Below are 18,341 nucleotides of genomic sequence, written 5' to 3'. Positions count from 1 at the left end.
ATCTGTGAGTGGAGGGTGGGAAAGGGGCAGGGGCAGGCAGTGGTGCGGGACGGAGCCTGCTCTGGGAACAGGTTCTGCCAGATCAGCCCCGGGGTGTCCAGCAGGGCCAGGGTGCTGCAGCCAACTTGCCTCTGCCCTGGGAGAGCCAAGCATCCCCCTGTGCCGCTGCAAGGGCTGTGCTCTTGGCTCTGCTTGGCTCCCTGTTGCCTCTGGGCCATCCTGACAATGGCTCTACCACCCAAGGTGCCTCTGAGCCTTGCCAAGGGCATCTCTTGCCCACCAGCTCTGCGCACCATGTGAGGAGCTTGTGCTCAGGCAGCGGAAGGAGGGTCTCGGGTGGGCTGCGGAGGTGGAGCCTGGGGAGGGGCTGCAGCCTCGCTGCTCCGAGAACAAAGCCTGGCGGCGGTAGGCTCGGAGCTCCCACCACATCCCCGAGCAGGGTCCCACCACATCCACCCCCAAAGCCATCTGAGCCGCTTGTGGGGCGCCTGCCGCGGCCCCAGCCCCCGCGCTGGCCCCGGCAGCTGCTCCACAGCTGCTCCCAAACTCTCAGAGCCTCTTAGGGCGGCTCCGGCTCCGGCCTCGCTCGGAAATGCTGGTGTAAGGAGGGCGTGGGGGGAGCGGGCGGCACCGCCAGGGCCCGCGGCTCCCTGTCCCGTGTCCCTCTGGGGTCATCCAGGGGCCTGAAGGGCTTGTCTTGGGACGGGCCACTCCACCAACATCCATCCCCATCCTGCAGGAATCAGGCCCGGAGCGCTCTCCATTGCTGCTCTGGCACAGAGACCCCTCCAGCGCGGTGCTGGTCCGGGCTGGGGACAGTGCTGGGGACAGGGAATCGCTGCAGGACCCGGCTGGGAGCCCCTGCAGAGCCCTGCGCGGGTCAGTGCAAAACCAGCTGTGGGTTCACACTGAGACAAAACCTCCTGGAAAAGGTGCTCTGAAAAGACCGGGGGGCTTGGGAGTGGTGGGGATAGAGGAGCAGATGGGCAGCAAAGAGGCCCCACAGAGGCTCTGTCCACTGACCCCTTGTGCAAGCAGCGAGGGCATGGCTGGGTGTGTAGGGCAAAACCTGAAGTGCCGTGTCCTTGGAGAGGAAACCTTGGACGCGGGGGCTCGGTGGGGCAGCGGAGGGCGCAGAAGCCAGGTGTGCCACGTCCTCTGGGTGCAGAGGACATGGGAGAGGGGAGAATATGGGAATGGAGAGGACCACCCAGCAGGAGAGGTCTCCAGAGTGCAAGTTCCCAGGAGGGGCAGCACAGGATGCGGGGTCCCCAGGGCGGAGGAGAGCCCGGGATGCGAAATCCCCCGGCGTGCAGGTTCCCGGGAGGAGCCGAGCCGGGGTTCGGTGTCCCTGGGGCGGGGGCTGGCCCGGGGCGCTGTGCTGCGGGGGCAGAGCGGAGCCCGGGCTGCGGGATCCCGGGGGCGAGCCGTGCGCGGGGGCGGCGGGGCGGGGGTGATGCTGCCCGCACCCCCGGGGTCCCGGCCCGGCCCGGGCGGCGCGGCCGGCGGGATGCCCTGGGGGCGCCCCGGGGGCGCGGCGGGGGCGGGGGCCGGGCGGGGGGGCGGAGGGGAGGGGAGGGGGGCCGCCGTTCGCGGCGCTAGGACCGGGCGCGGCGGCGGGCGGAGCCTCCCCGCCGCTCGCCCCTCCGCCCGGCCGCTGCGGCAGTGTCTCGGAGGCGGGCAGGCGGCCGGTCCCTCCGGTCCCCCGGCAGCATCCCGGCCCCGCCATGGCTGGCGTCGGCTTCGCGGCGCACCGCCTGGAGCTGCTCGCCTCCTACCAGGACGTGATCGGCGAGGACAGCCCCACCGACTGGTGAGCGCGCCCGCCGCCGCCGCCGCCCCTTTGTCCCCGCCGCCGCCGCCGCCCTTTGTGCACGGAGCCGCCCGGTAACACCGGCCGCGCCCCGAGCTGCGCCCCCCGCCGTCCCCGGGAGCCCCGGCACACAAAGGCGGGCGCGGCGGCGGGGGGTGTGCCCGGCTCGCCGCCCCCGGTGCCCGCACCTGCCCGCCGCACCGGGCCGGGGCGCGGTCCCCGCTTTGTCTGCGCCGGGCCGGCACGTGCGAGCGCCGGGACTCCCGGCACGGCCCGGTCCGACCCCAGCCGGGCAGCGAGAGCGGGGAGCGGGGGAATTCGCGCACGGCGGGGAGGGCCCCGTGGGGCTCCCCGTTGCTGGGCCCGGCACCGGTTCCTCGCCATTGTCTGGAGCAGGAGCCGCGGGCAGGGGCGTCCGGGGAACGGGGGATGGGGAGGGGATCGGGGCCCCGCAGCACGGCCCCGCTCCCGGCCGGTGCTGCTCCCGACCGGCTCCGCCGGTACCCCGGCAGCGGGCGGTCCCGCTGCCCGGTGGAGCGAGGCCTGAAGCCGCGGGGGCACCGAGCATCTCCCGCCGCTCCCGCTACCCTCCGATTCCCCCGAGCTCCGGGGCTGCCACATCCCGAGGGGTCGTGGTGTCGGCCCGGGATTGCCAGGCCGGGACGGGGTTGCTGTTGAGCCGGGGAGGGAGGCGGGGCTCCCCGCTGGGACCCCCGGCTTCTCGCGCTGCCCGCGCCCCGCTGCGGGGCACCCGGTGTCGAGGCCGGCCGGATCCGGGCCCGCTGCAGGGAGCATCACCCGCTGCCAGCCCAGCCGCCTCTCCCAGCCCAGCCGGGTGCCGGAGGCTGGCGGGGACCATCTGCCCCGCCATCCCCTCCCTGCCCTCCAGGGCGCCTCTGTGCTGGGTGGGAACGCTGCCGGCGCGCCGGGGCGCATCGCGCTGGGCTCAGCCGGGGCGCTGGGCAGTGCCGGGTGCATGCTGTGCATGATGCTTTTGGTGGGGGGCGGACGGAGGGGAGCTCTGTGCGCCCACCACCCAGCCAGGGCCATCCGCCGCCCCTCCGGGATACACCCACCACCCATCCGGGGACTCCCACCTCCCAGCTGGGCTGCACCCACAGCCCAGCCCGTCACGCGTCTATCTCTAACCAGGTCCCTGCTCTCAGGACAGGGCTGTGTGGGCCTGGGCAGGTGCAGGTCCCCGCCAGTCCCTGGGGTCTCCAGAGGGCCCCACAGTCCCGCTGTCAGCCCAGGGGCGCTGTGGGCAGGCGCCGTGTGCGCTGCCGGCCAGGCGGCAGCTGTCAGCCCCGGGTACATCTCGCTTCCCGGCATCCGCTGCAAAGGAGCCGTCCCTGCCAAAGCTGCTGAGAGCAGCAGAATCGGTTCCCGGGAAGGCGAGTGCCGGTGGCGGCTCCCCCACACACACCTCCAACGCTGATCCCGGCCGGGCAGCGATCCCCTGCCAATCCCACCCGTGGGGCTGATTTTGCTCCATCGTCCCCAGCTGCCTCCATCGTGCCCAGCCGGTGCTCCATTGTCACCCGAGCGCCTGGCACTCAGTGCCTGCGGGAGCAGCATCCCCGCTGCGGGGTGCGGGATGAGGGGTGATGCTGCTGGGGCTGCAAGGTGATGGGGACAGTGCCATGGGGAGGAGGGCCCGGCCTGGCCGACCCAGAGAGGACAATGTGCCAGAGCCTGGCCCTGGGCCGGAACCGGGGAATGCCGCGCTCATGTCCGGACGGGATCCCTCTGTTTAGTCAGGGATTTCCCCTGCTCCAGCCCGGTCCTGGAGGGTCCGAGCATCCCCTCCCCCTGCCCGGCCCCGCGAAGGCTGCTGGGGCCCATTACTCGATCGGAAAGGAATTTGGTGCTGCTTTCTGAGCACGCCGACTCCCTGGAGCTCCCAGCCACATTGGAAACACATGTGCCGGGGCTGGGGCGGGAGGCTGGGGCGATGTGACCCCTCCCTGGCCTGGCACGGGGGGTGGGCTGCCGCGGGAGCCCCGCTCTGGCACCCGGGGATGCTGCTCCGCCTGCTCCGGTGAGCAGCGGGGCCATGCCAGGGCACTGGGCTGAGCTCTCTGTGGTTGGGGTGATGAGGGATCCTCAGTGGAGCCCCCCGGCTGCAGGGAGCCCCCCCCGGGCTGCACGGGGCATCTCCACCCACGGGTGACCCACATACCTGGAGCCCGGGGGTGGGAAAGGGCTGAATGGGTTGGGTGGAGGGATTAAAGCCCATGGAAGTGAGGTAAGCAGTGCGTGATGCTGACAGCACCCGCTGTGACACAGCTGGACCCCACTGCCGGGGGCTGTGGTGCTGCTGTTGGGCTCTGGGTCCCTGGGGGCACCCCTGGGGACGCTGCTGGCCCCAGCACGGCTTCCCTGTCTCCTGGAATGGAAACCTCCATCCTGGCATGGAGTCAGGCTGTGCTGCTGAGCTGCGTCCACAGCAAGCCCCATCTGCCCTGGGAGCAGCTGGCAGCAGCCTTGTGGCCAGCTACCACTGGGCATGGCCGTGTTCTGGGGAGGAAAAGCAGGCAGTGGGTGCCCCCAGCACCCACAGGACTCCCCAGGCACTGGTGCTGTGGCTCTGCCCTACTTCTTTTCTCCTGCCTGCTGCCAGCTGCATCCCACCCTTCCAGCTCCCAGCTCGCTGCCCTGGGTCCCCCAAACTGTTGCCGTCCTCCCCCATTCCGGGGAGCTCAGGGGCTGCATTTGCCACCCTTCCCTGTCACAGACGTCTCAGACAGCACTTTGCAGCTGTTCCAGGCCTGGAAGCTGGCGCCGGCTGGGGCGGCCGATTAGCGGGATCGGGATGTGCGGATTAAAGTCAATCTTGTTGGTGCAATTATCTGCGGCTCCCTGCCAGGGGCTCGGGGAGGCAGAGGGAGGCCCTCTCTCTCTTAGGCACCTGCCTGCCTTCCCTTTGCTTTTTAGCTCCAGCCAGGCCCTGTTATAGGGGGGCGGCTCTGCCCGCAGGGACCCTCAATTCCCGTTCCCCAGGCTGTGGATTGAAGCTGCAGGCTGGAGCGAGGAGGGCTTTGCTCGGCTCAGCGGGGATTTGGGGCTCTGGGAAGCGCCGTGCGGGCAGCAGCAGCCGAGAGCTGCTGGGCAGAGCCGCCCACCCGCGGCGAGCGGGGCCGTGGGGATCCAGCACGGGCGGCCCCGGCGCTCCGGGCGCAGCGCGTGACGGTGGCGGGCAGGGTTGGGCGCCTGCCAGGCCCCGCAGGTCCCCGCTGCCTGCCTGCCTCCCCCGCTCCCCTCCACTAATCACCTCGTCATCGGGGCGAGCTGCATCCCAGCTGGGATGGGGGGGTTGCCATGGTGATGGAGGATGCTGGTTGCCTAGCGACATCCATCCCCTCGCCCACCCGCCCTGGACCAATTTGGCATGCGTGGTCCCCCCTCCGTGGCTGGCTGTGTGCCTCTGGGGAGGTGCTGGCTGCTGGGGGTCCCCGCGGAGCCCCCAGAGGGGCTGGCCAGGGCACGGTGGGAGCGACAGGGGGTTTCCCATCAGCTGGGAATGGTTTCCAAGGAACAGTCTCCATGACGGCCCCATCACACTCTGGCGGCTCATTGATTTGCTGCTGCTGGTGCTCCGGCGTCCTCCCCCAGCCTGGTGCCTGCTGGGCTGGTGGCTCACGCAGCCGGGCACGTGAGTGGGCCCGGGTCCTTACTGGGGCACAGGGTTGTCCCCAAACCTGGTCAGTAGCTGGAAGGGTCGTGAGGGGACAGGGATGGGTGAGCAAGTTGCTGTGGGACTGTGTTGGCTTGCAGCACAGCAGTCGGTGTGTCCCTGTGCCCAAGTGACTATTCTGTCCCCAAATCTGAGACCCTTCCCCACAGCTGCCACCAAGGGCTGGGGAATAGGCCCTGCCCCACATCCTGTCTGCCTTGCCTGGCAGTCTGGCTCTTGGTGCTGATGATCGACAAGGGTTGCTGTGGCTGTATGTTAGTTTTGGGACAAGCAGCCAGACCCCAGGACATGCCCTGACCTCAGTGTAAGCAGGATGGGGAGGTTGGGGGCTGCCCCACACTCCTCCTGGCTTTGGCTCACCCATGGTGTCTCCCCAGGGCCCTCTACACATACGAGGATGGCTCTGATGACCTGAAGCTGGCAGCATCAGGAGGTAAGGTCCTCTGTCCCCTCTGCCAGCTCACCTGTGCTGGTGTTTTCCCTGTCACCTGTTCCTGGTGCTGGGTGCACGTGGGCTGATGGTGCTGTGCCAGGTGGAGGTTTGCTGGAGCTTTCTGGCCACTTTGAGATCCAGAAGGTGATGTATGGCTTCTGCAGCGTCAAGGACCCGCAGGCCGTGCTCCCCAAATATGTCCTCGTTAACTGGGTGAGTCTGGGGGCCCTGCTGAGGGGGGCTGTGCTATGCCCACAGGGACATGGCTGGGTGTGAGGGAGCTGGCAGTGCCCAGGGGCTGTGGGTGCCCCACAGTCCTGCTGCCCTGCTGAGGTCAGTGGGGGGGCGGTCACCCTGCTGCCCCTCTCAGCTCAGTCCCTCCCTGGCTGCCACAGGTGGGTGAGGACGTGCCGGACGCCCGCAAATGCGCCTGTGCCAGCCACGTAGCCAAGATCGCCGAGTTCTTCCAGGTGGGTGACGCTGGGGAGGGGGGAGATGTTGCCAGGGCACTGATGCTGACCCCTGATGGCTGCTTGCACTCCCCAGGGTGTCGATGTCATCGTCAATGCCAGCAGCGTGGAGGACATTGACCCCGGGGCCATCGGGCAGCGCCTCTCCAACGGGCTGGCCCGCGTCTCCAGCCCGGTGCTGCACCGCCTGCGGCTGCGCGAGGACGAGAACGCCGAGCCCGTGGTAACGTCCCCGCGGCAGCGCTGGGGATGCTGCTGGGGCTGGGGCGTCCCTCCTGCCCAGGGCTCCTGTGTGCCACAGCCCCTCACCCCCTGTGCCCCTTACTGTTATCCCCATCGCTGATCCCAGCCCCTCCATCCCCTCGCCTCTCCTCCATCCAGGGCACCACTTACCAGAAAACCGACGCCACCGTGGAGATGAAGCGGCTCAACCGGGAGCAGTTCTGGGAGCAGGCAAAGGTGGGTACGGAGGGACACCCCAGGGAGAAGGGTGAGCTGCTAATGGGCAGCCCCCTCATTGATCCCCCACACCAGAAAGAGGAGGAATTGCGTAAGGAGGAAGAGAGGAAAAAGGCCCTGGATGCCCGGCTGCGGTTCGAGCAGGAGCGGATGGAGCAGGAGCGGCTGGAGCAGGAGGAGCGGGAACGGCGCTACCGGGAGCGCGAGGAGCAGATCGAGGAGCACAGGCACGGCTGGGGGCGGGCGGGATGTGGGTACGGGGTGGATGAATGGCTGGGGTCAGGTGGGATGTGGGCACAGGATGGATGCACACCTGGGATCAGGTGGGATGTGGGTATGGCATGGCTGGGGTTGGGTGGGATGTGGGTATGGGGTGGCTGCACAGCTGAGGTGGGATGGGATGTGGGTATGAGATGGCTGCACACCTGGGATCGTGTGGGATGTGGTACGGGATGGATGCACATCTGGGGTCAGGTGGGATGTGGTACGGGATGGCTGCATGGCTGGGGTTGGGTGGGATGTGGGTATGGGGTGGATACACACCTGGGATCAGGTGGGATGTGGGCACAGGATGGCTGCCAATGTGCTGTGAGTGGCTGGGTGGGCACATGGGTGTCCCTCACAGGCTGGGGCTGGGGCAGGGGCTGGCAGGAGCCGATACCCAGCGCCTCTCCCATTTCCCTGTTGCAGGAGGAAGCAGCAGAGCTTGGAGGCGGAGGAGGCCCGGCAGCGCCTGAAGGAGCAGTCCATCTTTGTGAGTGCCACTGGTGCCAGGATCAGGGGCAGGGCTGCCACTGGCATTACCCCAGGGAAGGGCTTTCCCCAGCTGGGTGCCTGGGCTGGGAGGTGATGCTGCGTCTCTTCCCAGGGGGACCAGCAAGACGAGGACGACAGGCAGCAGTTTCGGAAATCGGAGTCAGAGGTGGAGGTGAGCGTGGTGATGGCCATGGCCAGTGCTGTCCTCCCTCCCCGTCCAGCAGTGCCCACAGCTAGATGGGAATAAATGAAGCTGTGGGATGCATGGAGAGTGGTCCCACAGCCCCACAGCCCTGGGGCAGTGGGGCTCAGCCTCCCCTGTCCCCACAGGAGGCTGCTGCCATCATCGCCCAGCGGCCTGACAACCCCCGGGAGTTCTTCAAGCAGCAGGAGCGGGTGGCATCGGGCAGCAGTGATGCTGTGTCACCAGGCAGCCACAGGACAGGTGAGGGGCTCTGGGGGGCTGTGGGCACAGGGGTGGGCACCAGGACACCAGGGCACAGGTGAGTGCACTGCCACAGCTCAAAGGATTGCAGTGGGATATGGAAAGACCAGGGATGCAATGTGGGGAGGGGATGTACCCTCTGCCATCACTGGCACCGTGGTTCTGGGTGCCAAGGGTACGAGGATGGCAGGGGACATCCTGCTCTGCTGTGCCACCATCACTGCCACCATCACCGCCACTGCCACTGCACCTCACGTGGCCCCTGCAGCTGGGGCAGCTTGTCAGGGGCTGGATGTCAGGTTTGTCTTCAGCAAAACAGGGCTCACCCTGCTCCCTGCTGGGTGTTGTCCACTCACCTGTCACAGCACTGTGCTCACTGCCAAGCTGGAAACATGGTTGGTGCGTATGGGTGGGCAACTGGAGGTCTGGGGATGGCTTGGGAATACATCCCATGGTGACAGCCAAAAGGGGCAGGAGAGAGTGAGGCACATGTGGGGAACTCAGCATGCTGGCTGCTGGCAAGGAGAGCCCCATGGAGCAGCTGGGCTGCCCCACAGTGTGGGATCCAGTGCTGGGATCCAGTGCTCCTTTTGTGAATCCAGGGAAGGACTGTGTGTCCTGGGGGTGCCTCCAGCCATGGGGCCGTGCTGTGCTGGGGGGCTGTGCCGTGAGCTGTGCTGGGAGGGAGCCTGTGCCGTGTGTTCTTGTGTGCTGTGCCATGGGCTGTGCCATGGGCTGTGCCGTGGGGATGTGCTGTGGGTTGTGCCATGGTGCTGTGCCATGGTGCTGTGCCTCAGGGCAGTGCTGTGGGGCTGTGCCATGGGGATGTGCTGTGGGTCGTGCTGTGGTCTGTGTGTTCTGGCCGTGCCGTGGTTGTGCACAGGTTCACGCTGTGGGGCTGTGCTGTGGCTGAGCAGATAGTTGGTCCCACAGCCGTGTCCTGGCCTCTCTCCCCACCTGGCCAGGCAGTGCTGCCTCACGTCCTTCTGTCCTGCTGCCTTTCCATCCTCTTGTCCTGCCATTCTCCCACCATGCTGCCTTCCACCCTGCTGTGCTCCCATCCCGGTGCCCTGGTGCTCCAGCCCCGCCATGACCGCGCTGAGCAGGGACTGACCCATCTCTCTGCTCTCTCTCTCTCTCTCTTTCTCCGTCCGTCTGTCTGTCTGTCTCTCTCTCACAGGTCGTCTGCACTGTCCTTTCATAAAGACAGCTGACAGTGGGCCACCATCTTCCTCCTCCTCCTCCTCCTCCCCCCCACGGACCCCCTTCCCCTATATCTCCTGCCACCGCACTCCAAATCTCTCCTCTTTCTTCCCATGTAGGTAGCTGGGAGCTCCCGGGCGCAGCTCCGGGGGTCGAGCCGGGGGCCCCACAGCCCACGCACCCCACGGCACACCGGAGCGGCAGCGGAGGCAGCACGGGCACCCCAGGGGAACGGGCACCCCAGGGGAACGGGCACCCCGAGGGGAACGGGCACCCCGAGGGGAATGGGCACCCCGAGGGGACTCTGCCCCTGCCGGGACTGGCCCATGCTGGTCCCTGTGCCCCTGGGAGGGGGGACATAGGGCAGGCTGTGCCCATGGGGCAGATGCTGACAGCGTAGAGCTGTGCCTGGGGAGGTGATGGTCCACACTGGGATGGGAGACACTGTGCCCATGGGGTAGAGTGGGCATAGGGCAGCTCTGCCCATGTGGCAGCAGTGGATAGGACAGCTGTGCCCTGGATCATGCAGTGCCCATGGGGCAGGGTCAGGCAGCGTGCAAAATGCTGTGCCAGAATCGCGTGCTGATGGGGCAGAAGGGAGAGGGACACCTCTGCTGCCCTGCACCATGCAGGTCTGTGCCCGTGGGGCAGCATTAGGCAGTGTGGAAAAGGCAGTGTCCAGGATCATGTGAGGCTGTGCCAGTGGGGCAGAAGGGCATGGAACAGCTGTGCCTGCAAAACTGTCCACAAAACAGAGTGGAATGGAAAAGGCTGAGCCCTGAAATGTGTGGGGCTGTGCCAATGGGTCAGAAGGGGCCAGGTGGTTGCAGGGCTGTGCCCCCACAGGCACAGCTGACAGGGCACAGAGCTGTGCCCACAAAGGCTGTGCCAGGGCGCAGCTGAGTGACGCGTGGGCAGAGCCGGTGTGCAGCACGGCAGGTGTGGGGCTGCCTGTCCCCTTGCCCAGCAGATGGGGGGGCTGAAACTCATGGGGGTGGTGGGGACACCTGTAGGGGACACAGTGCTTGCTGCTCCCACGGGAGCCTCCACCCCACCACGCAGAGGGGACGAGGTGGTGGCAGGTACACAGCGATGTGCACAGTGACGTGCCCTCTGCAGCGCACAGCTGGGTCGGTGTGGGGCAGGAGCAGCGCTGGGGCTCTGGTTCCCCCTCAGTGCGGGCAGACCCCCACGCCAGCCCATCTCCTTGTCTGCAGGCAGCCAGTCGGACGCCTTCCGCAAGGCCTCGGCCGCGGGCTGCAGCCCCTGCGAGCCCAGCCCGGCCGCCTCGCCCTCGGGGCCCCGCGCACCCGCGGAACCGACGCCGGCAACGCCCAAAGGTGGGCGCAGGGCTGGCACTGCCCCCTGCCCGGGGCTGGCACTGCCCCCCTGCCCGGGCTGCCGGGAGCAGCCCCACTGCAGCCCCCCGGGCTCTGCTGCAGCCCCGCCAGCTGCGCTTGCATGGCTTGGTGCATCCATGGCTTGGTGCATCCCTGGCTCGGTGCATCCCTGGCTCCATGCATCCATGGCTTGGTGCATCCCTGGCTTGGTGCATCCCTGGCTCGGTGCATCCATGGCTTGGTGCATCCCTGGCTTGGTGCATCCTTGGCTCCATGCATCCATGGCTCGGTGCATCCATGGCTTGGTGCATCCCTGGCTTGGTCCATCTATGGCTCGGTGCATCCATGGCTCAGTGCATCCATGCTGTCCCACCCACATCCCTCAGCACATCCCGCCTGCCCCTGCCGTGTCCCACAGCACATCCCTGCTGCAGCCCCCTTGGCTCTGCTGCAGCCACTCAGCTTGCATGGCTCGGTACATCTGTGCTGCCCCATCTGCCTCCCTCGGCACGTCCTGCCTGCCTCTGCTGCGTCCCCAGCTCATCCCCGCCATCCCTGCTGCGTCCCCCAGTGCAGCCCCACCGTCATTGCTGTATCCCCACCGCCTCCAGTGCATTCTCTAACACCAGTGCATCTCTGCTGCACCCCACACCATGCATCCCCCACCCCCGGTGCATTTCCCTGCTCTGTACATGCCAGCCCTCCCTGCTGCACCCCCCAGTGCAGCCCTGCTGTCTCTCCAGGGCGATGCTGCCCAATCTGCGCCATCCTGCCCTACGCCCTTTCCAGGGCTGCTCAATCCCTCTGGATGTCCCCTCTGCCCCATTGCGTACCCAGGAAACCTCAGCCAGCTCTGCTGCTGTCGCTGTGTGTCCCTGCTGCGTCCCCACTGGCCCTTTGGCATCCGCTGGTGCATCTCAGCTTTCCCTTCTGCATCTTCCCGTTCCCTCAAAGCCCTTTCTGTGTCCCTACCACTGCCCAGGGGACCACCTTGTCCCTCCCCATGTCCCCTCACTCCCCAGTGCATGCCACAATCCCCTCCCTGCCCAGCCACCCCCACCCATCCCTGCAGCATTTCCCATACTGTGCCCAGTCCAAAGGACTCCAAATCCTTCTGAGCTGCATCCCTGTCCCCGGGTGACCCCCAGCCCTGGACGAGGTTGTCTGTCCCCACTGACTCGTGTCCCCTCCTTGCAGAGTCCCCCAGCCCCAGCGCACAGGAGCCCGGGCCCGCCACGCCCGAGCAGCACTGGCCCTTCCCGGGGCCCGAGGACAAGGCCACCGAGCCCCCCGGGGACGAGCCCAGCCCCAGGCCAGTGTGGACAGAGGGGGGTGATGCCCTGGGGGACCTGGTGACCCTGGAGCCCACCGAGCCCTCCCTGCCACCCGTGGCTGACGAGCCCCAAACTGGGGAAGCCCCCGAAGCCCCCAACCCCGAGAGCCTCATCGACCTGTGGCAGAGCGACAGCGACGGGGTGGCTCCCCCAGCTGCCTGGCCCCTGCCTGCTGCCCCCGTCCCCGAGACACCCCCGGCCATGCTGCCCGAGGAGGGGGCCCTGCTGAGCCTGGACGAGTTGCCCGAGCCCCCTGCCACCTTCTGCGACGCGGAGCAGGAGGAGGAGGAGGATGAGGAAGAGGCAGCTGGCGAGGGGGACCCCCAGTCCCAGGATCTGGGCTGCCAGCACACGCCCCAGGAAGACACCCAAGAGGACACCCCGGGCCGAGAGACGCCCCCCATCACCAATGGGGAGATGGCCCCCAAGGATGGGACCCCGGGCCGTGGGGAGCAGGTGAGCATCACTTGTGGGGAGAGCTCAGGGGGTGATGGGGGGCTGGGGGGGTCCTGACAACCTGCCCCCCCCACACACCCCCAGGCCAGCGAGGGCTACTTCAGCCAGTCCCAGGAGGAGGAGGTGCCCCCCACCGAGGAGCTGTCGGCCAAAGCCCCCCAGCCCGTCTTCTACAACAAGCCCCCAGGTGAGTGAGGGCAGTGAGGAGGGGGCGCCTGTCCCTCTCTGGGGCACCCCGAGCCGTGCTGACCCCTCTCGCTGTCCTGCAGAGATCGACATCACGTGCTGGGACGCGGACCCTCTGCCCGAGGAGGAGGAGAGCTTTGGGGGGGCCCTGTAAGGCGGGGCCCCGCTGCCGGCACGGGCAGCCCGGCCCGGCGGGGCACGGGGGGGCTGCAGCCGGGGGCCGGGCCCCCCTCACCCCTCGGGGCCCCGCAGGATGAGGCCTCCAGGTGGCGGCCGCCCCGCTGCAGCCCCGCCCCGGGGCGCCTTTTACAGCCCCCCCTTGTCCTCCTCTCTTTTTTAAGTTGTCGGTAGGAGCCGTGTCAGCCCCCCAGCCCTCCCTTAGCAGCCCCTCCCCGATACCCCCCCAGCGCCCCTTTTGGGGGGGACGACACACGCTCGCATCCCCTGCCCGGCTGTGGGACAGGGTCCTCGTTCTCTTCGTGCCCCCCCCCGGGAGCCCCCCCAGTACTTTGCACGAGTTCAAGGAAAAAAAAAAAAAAGAAATAATAATAATAATAATAATAATAAATGAATATGGCAATAAAGTGACCCGAGCGAGGCAAGGCTGCGGCCAGCGGCGTCCCCCCCCACCCCAAACCCCGGCAGGGAGCTGATGTGGGGGCTTTTACCCCTTCCCCACTCCTTCTTTGCTGGGAGCCCCGTCCTCCCCTGCTTGGCCCCTGCTTGGCCCCTCTCCCCCCATTCCCCCCGGAAACTTTTTGGAAAGCACAAGTTCTGTACCGGCGGTGTGCTCATGTCTGTTAATAAATAAAGCGTCTCCCACGGGGGCTGCAGCCTGCTGGGGCGGCACGGAGGGCTGGGAATGGGGCTGGGGCTGGGGGGCGGGGGGGCTACGGCTGCCTTGGGGAGGGGGCGGTCCCACCATGCCAGCCCGCCAGGAGGCAAACCCGAGCCACAAACTTTTATTCTCAAACTGTAACAAACAAAAAATTTAAGAAACAAGAGCAGAGTCCGGGTCCCCAGCTCCCCCGGCCATGGGGGGGCCGGCGGGGGCCAGACGGGGAACCAGCCCCTTCCGCGCCGGCGGCGATGGCCCGCGCCGGGGCGGGTGTCCCTGGGGTGACACGAGCAACCGAGACCCCCCCCGCCCCCCAGGCGCACGGCAAGGTCCGGGCGTCCCCCGCGGCCGCCGTTAGACAGCGGTAGTCCTGCCGAAGAGGGGCATGGAGACCGGCAGGTGCCAGGGTCCCGTCTCGTAGGTGTCCCTGCTGCTGAGCTCCGAGTCCGTCCAGCTGGGAAACATGCGTGGGGAGCACTCCTGCTGCAGGTAGAGGTCCGGGCAGGCAGGGCCGGGGCTGGCCGAGCGGGGCAGGTGCAGCGCTGACCCGTAGCCGGCGTCCAGGAAAAGGGGTTTGTAGCTGGGAGGCTGCTCCTGCTTCTCCAGCCGCTCATGGCTCAGGAAAGGGGCGTTGATTTTGCGGTAGAGCCCCCGCGTGTCCATCAGCACCTCGCTGTATGGCGGGGGGGGCTCCGCCATCAGCAGCGCCTCCTCATAGCACGGCGGCTTTGACAGGTCTGACTCTGCAAGGCAAAGCCCCCCCCGGACCCCTGCTGCCGTCAGCGCTGCGCCCCGGCTCTCGCGTCGTATCCCCCCCAACACCGGGGGAGGCCCGTGCTCCGGGGATGCGAGAGCCCCTCCCTGCTCCTTACCGTGCCGGCAGCTCCAGGGCCGGGGGGGCGGGATGTGGTGGGGGTGGTGATGGTGATGGTGGGGCTCGAGGCGGAGGCGGTGGGGAATGGCGATGCCGGGGGGGCTGCCCCCGTAACCCTCGTAGTGCAGCGGCTCCATCTCCAGCGCGCGCAGGCTCTGCTCCCGCAGCCGCTCCTCCTGCTGCCGCTTCACCCGCCGCCGCAGGTAGCTGCAGAAGCAGCACAGCAGCACGATGAGGCCCCAGATGAGCCAGAAGCCCGCGAAGCAGGTGAGGAAGGTGTAGGTGCCCTGGGACATCACCATCTTGGCAGCCGGCCCCGGGGGGAAGGCCCCCGCCTCTCTCCCTGCCCTCGGGATGGGGGACGGGATGCTCAGGGCGGCGGCAGGGTCAGGGAGGACCCGATGCTGTCAGGGCCGCCGAGGGCATCTCCCCGGGCCGTGCCCGGCGCCGTCTCCTGTGGCCCGCGGGCGAGCCTGCCGTCAGGGGTCCGTCCTCGCCATGGAGCTGGGGGGGCCGGAGCGGGCGGGTCAGGCCTGGGTGCGCCGGGCGGGCGGCGGGGCGGGGGGCCGGCGGGGCGGGCGGCGGGGGGACGGGGCTGCCGGGGTCCCGCTGCCCATCGCTGGGGGGGGACCGCCGGGGTGGGGGCCCTGCAACGAGACAGACGCGAGCGTGAGCGACACGGAAACGTGGACGCCCTGTTCCCATGGTGACTCGCTCCACATGCGCCGCAGCGCCCGCAGCCAGGGGGAACCGTGCCTGGCACCCCGTGCACCCCCCGCCATCCATCACCCCCATGGATGCAAACCCCCAGAATCGCCCACGGCAGTGCCGGGCACCCTGGGGTGGGAGACGGATGCTGAGGTAGCACAGCATCATCTGAAGATCATGATCTGAAGATCACGGGTGAATTACTGCTTCAGGGGGGCCACCATGGATCCCCTTCTCCTGCCCACCCGGTGCACCCTAGATTGCTGCTGAGCTCAGGCATCTCATCCCTGTGCTGGCACAAAGCGGGGTGCCCTGAGGAGCAGGAGGGACGAGCAGAGGTGCCGGGTGCCTGCGGCACGTGGCGCTGGCAGGAACACGTGCACCGAAGCCATCGCTGGCCTCGCAGCCACGGGGGATGGTGGCACCCCAACACAGCAATGCAGGGCCAGGCGTGGTGGCGATGGGAACCATCACCTTTGCCCTTTAGGCAGGGTGACGGCTTGCTCACATCCAGCCAAGCATCAAATGTCAAGGGTGTTGGCCAGGGGCAGGTCTCAGTGAGCGGCGAGCAGCACCCATGGGTGCTCGCAGGCAGGCACGTAAGCGCCCGTCAGGATTCTCATTATCGGGGTGTGGGAGAAAACGGGCTCGGCAGCAGGGAGGAGGGTGAGCCTGGAGCAGCCTCCAGGGCTGGGTGATCTCGGTGACAGCACCGCTCCCTCGGAGCAGGGCGAAGGGGCGCGGGCAGCTCCATCCATCAATCACCCTGCAGGGCCGCACTGCCGGCCAGGGATCACGGCAGGGCCACCGGGGCTGAGGGTGCCGGCGGGGCCGGAGGGCCGAGCCCGGCGGAAGGAAGAAACGATGGGGAAGGAAGGAGCCGGGGACCCTGACCGCGCTCCGGCGGGCAGCGGGGGCTGCTCCATCACGCAGACAAACGCGTGGGCTGAGGCAGCGCCGGGATGTGGGGCTGTGGGGAGGGGGTGCCCTGGCTGGGGCCAGCTCGACTCGGGCAGCGCTCGCCACACCGGCTGCAACAGGCTCCGCGCCGGCAGCCCGGGCATCCCCGGGGAGGAGAGGTACCGTGCGGGAAGGGCCGCGGGTCGAGCCCCGGGATGACGGCCGGGGGAACACCGGGAAGCGGTGCAGGGCGGGCTGGCGGCGCCGCGGACCGGGGGCGTTCGCAGCTGGGGCGTGCGGGGGGAGCGGGGCTGCCGAGGACGTGCGGGCTGGGGGAGGAGCGGAGCCGGGCTGGAGACACTCACGCCGGGCGGAGAGCGGAGCGGCCGCCGAGCCGGGCCCCGCCGGTAGCCCCGGGCCGCCCCGCTGCCCCCGGCCGCGGCCTGGGCCCCGCTGTCCGCGCCGCATCGCTGCCCGCTGGCTCCGCCGAGAGGGTGACACCCCGGCGGGGAACCTCCCCGCTCCCCGCGCCGGGCGCGGCACCCCTTCCTCATCCTCATCGTCCTCCTCCTCCCCCGGGGCGCGCGCCCGCCGGGGCCGGACCGGAGATGCGCGCCCCGGTACGCGCCGCGCGCCCCCGCCGCGGCCCCCGGTGGCGACGGCCCCGCGCGCCCCCGCCCCGGCCCCGCTGCCCCCGCACCGCGCAACAGGCGGAGGCGCCGCGCCCGCTCCCTCCGCGGCTCCCGTTACCGGCGGCGGCGGCGCACGTGGCTCAGGCGGCGGGCGGCGGCTCCATCGGGCGGCGGGGGAGGGGGCCCGGTGCGCGCCCGGTGCGCGGCGCCGCCGCCGCCTCCCGGCGCTGCCTTTGTCTCCGGTGAGCGCTCCCGCGCCGCCGCCGCGCGCCGCCCCGCCCGCCCGGGCTCCCGCCCCGCCGCTCCGCCCCGCCCTCGGCTCGGGGAGGGATCCGCGGGCTCCCCGCACCCCCCGCCCCGGGACCCGCCGCCGCTCGGTGGCCACCGGCTGGGCTCCGGTACTGCCGAGGGAATCCCCCGCTCCGGCCCCGGGGGAACGGCGGCGGGATGCCGGTGGCGAGAGGGCCGGGGCATCCCCGGGGGTGGCCGCGGGAGCCCCACCGGTGGGGGCCGGGGATTCCCGGGCAGCGGCTCCCGGTCCGGGCGGGGTGAGGACCCTGCCATGCCCGCTGGGGTGGTGCCACGGGATCCCACGGTCGGTGGCCCTGCACCCGCCCTAGAGCTGCCCTGTGGGTGCTGCCACCCGTTTCCGCAGTGCCATCCCCAGCCTCCTCAGGGGGTGACAGCGGCGTGCTCCCGGGGTGACGGCCAGCACAGCAGGGCCACAGGCAGGGGACGGCAGCACGGCCGCTGGCAAGAGCTGAACAGCCCCTGCACAGCCCAGCTGGGCACTGCAGTGACACTCGGGGCTCTGCAGGGCAGCGGTGCCAGCTTGGCCCCAGAACAGCGAGGGACAGAAATGGCGCTGGGTGTCCTGGGGTCACCCCGCACCCTTGGGTGCCATACACCCAGGTAGACCCCTCGCCAGCCTGGCCCGGGCAATTGTCCCTGAGCTAGGGCTCCCCCAGGCACTGCCATCGGGTGGTTGTCACAGCTCTTCTCTGCTGTAACTGCGGCCGGTGGTCGTGGCCCCCATGGGACACCGCTCTGGCTCCTTCGGGCTGCACCGAGCTCGGGGTCGAGTCCCGCCGTCCCTTCGCTGTGCCCTGGGGCCGTGCCAGGAGCGAGGCAGAGCGGTTTTGGGGGAGATGTGCCAGCTGCGGGTGGGCCATGGGTGTGGGTGCCCCTGCAGGCCGTGACCCCGGCGCCGTTTCCTCCCGTGGGCAGGGTGGCAGGCGCCCGCTGCGGCGGCACACACGGCGCATTGTTCCGCCGGGGGCCGCCCGCAAGGATTTCCTCCATCCGGGCCAGGGGTGACCCGGGCACTCCGGGCGCTGTCAGCCCTCTCCCACCGCAGCTGGGCACGGCGGCTCCGGTGTCCGGCCCGGCCCGAGCGCCCCGCCCGCAGCAGGGCCGCAGCGTCCCCCGGCCCCCTCGGCTCTGGCCCCGACTCACCTTGCTGGAACTCAGCTCCTGCGATCCGACCTCACAGCGCGGCCACGGCAGCCGGGCTCTGCCGGCTCGGTGCTTGTGCGGGTGCCCCAGCAGCACCCAGGGCAGGCAGGGGGCTGCGGCCATGCGGGGGGGGCGGGGTGGTCCCTTCAGGCATGGGGACCGCAGGGACGGGGGGCACGGCGGGGCCCACGGGCATCCTCAGGGCAGGGCAGGGGCGGGCGAAGGGAGCCGGGCCTCCGGCCCCGCCAGCGCCGGGGGCCGGGAGCTGCCTTCCCCTTCCCCTTCTCCCCTCGGCAGCGGGGGGAGGCAGGCGGGGGAGCGCTCCCCGAGCCACATGGTGGG

General features: G+C 69.3%; 2 protein-coding genes across 8 annotated transcripts; one reads left to right on the top strand and one right to left on the bottom strand.

The window, feature by feature from the left end:
- Nucleotides 1-1,635: 1,635 nt before the first annotated feature.
- Nucleotides 1,636-13,135, top strand: DBN1 (drebrin 1). 2 transcript variants are annotated; one of them, XM_064724950.1, is made up of 15 exons: nucleotides 1,638-1,813; nucleotides 5,888-5,943; nucleotides 6,044-6,156; nucleotides 6,339-6,413; nucleotides 6,490-6,636; nucleotides 6,795-6,872; nucleotides 6,948-7,099; nucleotides 7,563-7,626; nucleotides 7,741-7,800; nucleotides 7,959-8,073; nucleotides 9,254-9,391; nucleotides 10,494-10,616; nucleotides 11,814-12,406; nucleotides 12,491-12,593; nucleotides 12,676-13,135. In XM_064724950.1, the coding sequence occupies exons 1-15, from the start codon at nucleotides 1,728-1,730 to the stop codon at nucleotides 12,744-12,746; spliced, it is 1,974 nt and encodes a 657-aa protein (XP_064581020.1). In that variant the 5' UTR covers nucleotides 1,638-1,727; the 3' UTR covers nucleotides 12,747-13,135. The 2 variants fall into 2 exon arrangements, with proteins under 2 accessions (XP_064581021.1, XP_064581020.1); XM_064724951.1 differs by lacking the exon at nucleotides 9,254-9,391 and having other exon boundaries at nucleotides 1,636-1,813.
- Nucleotides 13,136-13,539: 404 nt separating this feature from the next.
- Nucleotides 13,540-18,308, bottom strand: PRR7 (proline rich 7, synaptic). 6 transcript variants are annotated; one of them, XM_064724960.1, is made up of 3 exons: nucleotides 18,000-18,303; nucleotides 14,303-14,951; nucleotides 13,540-14,173 (listed from the first exon to the last, which is right to left on the bottom strand). In XM_064724960.1, the coding sequence occupies exons 2-3, from the start codon at nucleotides 14,604-14,606 to the stop codon at nucleotides 13,785-13,787; spliced, it is 693 nt and encodes a 230-aa protein (XP_064581030.1). In that variant the 5' UTR covers nucleotides 14,607-14,951; nucleotides 18,000-18,303; the 3' UTR covers nucleotides 13,540-13,784. The 6 variants fall into 6 exon arrangements, with proteins under 6 accessions (XP_064581030.1, XP_064581025.1, XP_064581026.1 ...); XM_064724955.1 differs by lacking the exon at nucleotides 18,000-18,303 and adding an exon at nucleotides 16,663-17,938 and having other exon boundaries at nucleotides 13,540-14,200; nucleotides 14,303-14,511; XM_064724956.1 differs by lacking the exon at nucleotides 18,000-18,303 and adding an exon at nucleotides 16,663-17,938 and having other exon boundaries at nucleotides 14,303-14,511.
- Between the last annotated feature and the right edge of the window lie 33 nt (nucleotides 18,309-18,341).

Source organism: Zonotrichia leucophrys, chromosome 13, assembly GCF_028769735.1.
Source record: "Zonotrichia leucophrys gambelii isolate GWCS_2022_RI chromosome 13, RI_Zleu_2.0, whole genome shotgun sequence".
NCBI lineage: Eukaryota > Metazoa > Chordata > Aves > Passeriformes > Passerellidae > Zonotrichia > Zonotrichia leucophrys.
This window is presented reverse-complemented; position numbering and strand designations above follow the sequence as displayed.

Excerpts from the sequence above, each read along its gene's own strand:
- DBN1 (XM_064724950.1), top strand. The coding sequence starts at position 1,728 with ATGGCTGGCGTCGGCTTCGCGGCGCACCGCCTGGAGCTGCTCGCCTCC. Across the intron at positions 7,627-7,740 it reads TGAAGGAGCAGTCCATCTTT|GGGGACCAGCAAGACGAGGA; the intron begins GTGAGTGCCACT and ends GTCTCTTCCCAG. Across the intron at positions 9,392-10,493 it reads TCTCTCCTCTTTCTTCCCAT|GCAGCCAGTCGGACGCCTTC; the intron begins GTAGGTAGCTGG and ends CCTTGTCTGCAG.
- PRR7 (XM_064724954.1), bottom strand. The coding sequence starts at position 17,108 with ATGGCAGGGTCCTCACCCCGCCCGGACCGGGAGCCGCTGCCCGGGAAT. Across the intron at positions 14,512-16,662 it reads CACGTGCGCCGCCGCCGCCG|CTACCTGCGGCGGCGGGTGA; the intron begins GTAACGGGAGCC and ends CTGCTTCTGCAG.